This window comes from Lepidothrix coronata, unplaced genomic scaffold (assembly GCF_001604755.1).
Source record: "Lepidothrix coronata isolate B3197 unplaced genomic scaffold, Lepidothrix_coronata-1.0 Scaffold416, whole genome shotgun sequence".
In the NCBI taxonomy this organism is placed as follows: Eukaryota; Metazoa; Chordata; class Aves; order Passeriformes; family Pipridae; genus Lepidothrix; species Lepidothrix coronata.
The window spans coordinates 120,486-122,296 of record NW_016690596.1 but is presented as its reverse complement, the minus strand read 5'-3'; the positions used below and the strand labels follow the sequence as shown (position 1 = coordinate 122,296).

Genomic DNA, 1,811 nt, shown 5'->3' with positions numbered 1-1,811 from the left:
CTGAACTTTTGCTCTCCTGTGGCAGCAGCCGCGATTATTGCCATCTGCATAACAACACGCGATAAAAATAACAACGCTTCCACAAAACAAACCGGGGCCCTCAAAACCCCGCACAACCCCCCACCAGGGTTTTTTTTTAGCACCTAATTAGGGAAAAAAAAAACAACCGTCAGTGGAAAGAGCGCAGAGAGGCACGGGGCGATTTTTAAATGAGAACCGGCGATTTTTTTAATCGAAAACCGGCGATTTTTTAATTTGCAAATTCCCCTGGGAGGAGCGGGGTCAGGTGAGGCGCCGAGGTGGGTTTTGGCGCACTGGTGCCCCACTCCTCAGGGGCTATGAATTTAAATATGTATACAGACGACATATATACATACACACGCGCGTATATAATGATTAAAATATACAGAGAGAATTATTTAAACGGCCGGGTGCCCCTCGCTCCGCCCGGCTCGCAGCGGGCAGCGCACCCGCCTCGCCCTCTCCCCTCAGGCGCGGCCAGCGAGACGCTGAGGGAGCTCCCCCCTCACACACACACACTTTCCCCTCACATAACCCCCCCGTTTTCCCCTTCGCCGCTCACCTCCTGCTCCCTGAAGTGCTGGTTCTGCGCGTCGATGACGCGGATAGTCCTTTTGATGGGCAGCAGCCCCCCGAGCTCGTCGTGAGCCACCATGGCGGCGATTTCCTTCCCCCCCCACCCCCGACGCTCCCTCAGCCCGCGCTCATCGCGCTCTGAGGGCTCCGCGCGCCGCGCCCCGACCTCGCCGAAAGGGGCGGAGCCAGAGGGGAGGCCACGCCCCCGACAACACAAGCCACGCCCCCAAAGCCACGCCCACTGGAAAACTCTGGACGCGCCGGGAGCCCCAATTTGTTCCAAAATCTCCCCAAAAATTCCTGCCCCTCTGCTCAGCCCTGCGGAGGCGCAGCTGGGGTGCTGTGGACGGGGCTGGGCTCCTCAGGACAAGAGAGAGGGGGAGGTAGGAGCAGGTGACCGCTGTGGTCCCTTCCAAGCCGACCCATCCCGTGACTCCGGGAGATCCTGGAGCGGGTCCAAGGGCAGGGATGTGGAGATGACGAAGGGATTGGAGCATCTCCCTTATGAGGAAGAGCTGAGGGAGCTGTTTAGCCTGGAGAAAAGGCTGAGAGGGATTTTATCACTGTCAGGGTCTGCAGGGAGGGATCGGAGGACGGAGAGAGGGAGCCCAGGGACGGGACAAGAGGAACGGGCGGGAACCGATGCCCAGAAAGTTCCACCTGGACATGAGGAAAAACTTCATCCCTGAGCACTGAACAGGCTGTCCAGGGAGTCTCCCTCACTGTTGATATTCCAGAACCCTCTGGACACAATCCTGTGCCATGGGCTCCTGGGGCTGGAGCAGTGACCCACTGCGGGCCCTTCCAACGTGACCCATCCCGGGATTCGCTGAAAAACGGGATCTCTGGGAGGTTCTGCCTCAAGGCAGGACAAGGGGGGGCACCCACTGAGGGCTGAGGGGGCTGTTCCATCACACCCCCCCGGGGAAAGTGGTTTGAAATCCATCAGGAACTGCAGGGATGGGACACGGAGCGAGGGATACAAATCCAGAGGGGGGAAATTTAGGTTGGATATTGGGAAGGAATTCCTGGCTGGGAGGGTGGGGAGGGACTGGAACAGATTTCCCAGAGAAGCTGTGGCCGCCCCTGGATCCCTGGAAGTGTCCAAGGTCAGGATGGAACAACCTGGGAGAGTGGAAGGTGTGGGCAGGGAGTGGCACTGGATGGGATTTAAGGTCCATTCCGATCCCTTAACATTCCACAATCCCACGATT

At 58.5% G+C, this 1,811-nt stretch overlaps 2 protein-coding genes across 2 annotated transcripts in view; both read right to left on the bottom strand.

Annotated features, from left to right (window-relative positions):
• Positions 1-676, bottom strand: part of LOC108509855 (neuroepithelial cell-transforming gene 1 protein-like) — a 17,767-nt gene extending 17,091 nt beyond the window's left edge. Inside the window, exon 1 of the mRNA XM_017839448.1 lies at positions 584-676. Within this exon, the coding sequence (XP_017694937.1) occupies positions 584-676 (93 nt within the window). The remainder of the gene's footprint in view (positions 1-583) is intronic.
• A 233-nt stretch (positions 677-909) lies between these two features.
• The window catches only part of LOC108509854 (neuroepithelial cell-transforming gene 1 protein-like), a 42,945-nt gene continuing 42,043 nt past the window's right edge, over positions 910-1,811 (bottom strand). Inside the window, exon 4 of the mRNA XM_017839447.1 lies at positions 910-957. Coding sequence (XP_017694936.1) covers positions 910-957 — 48 coding nt within the window. The remainder of the gene's footprint in view (positions 958-1,811) is intronic.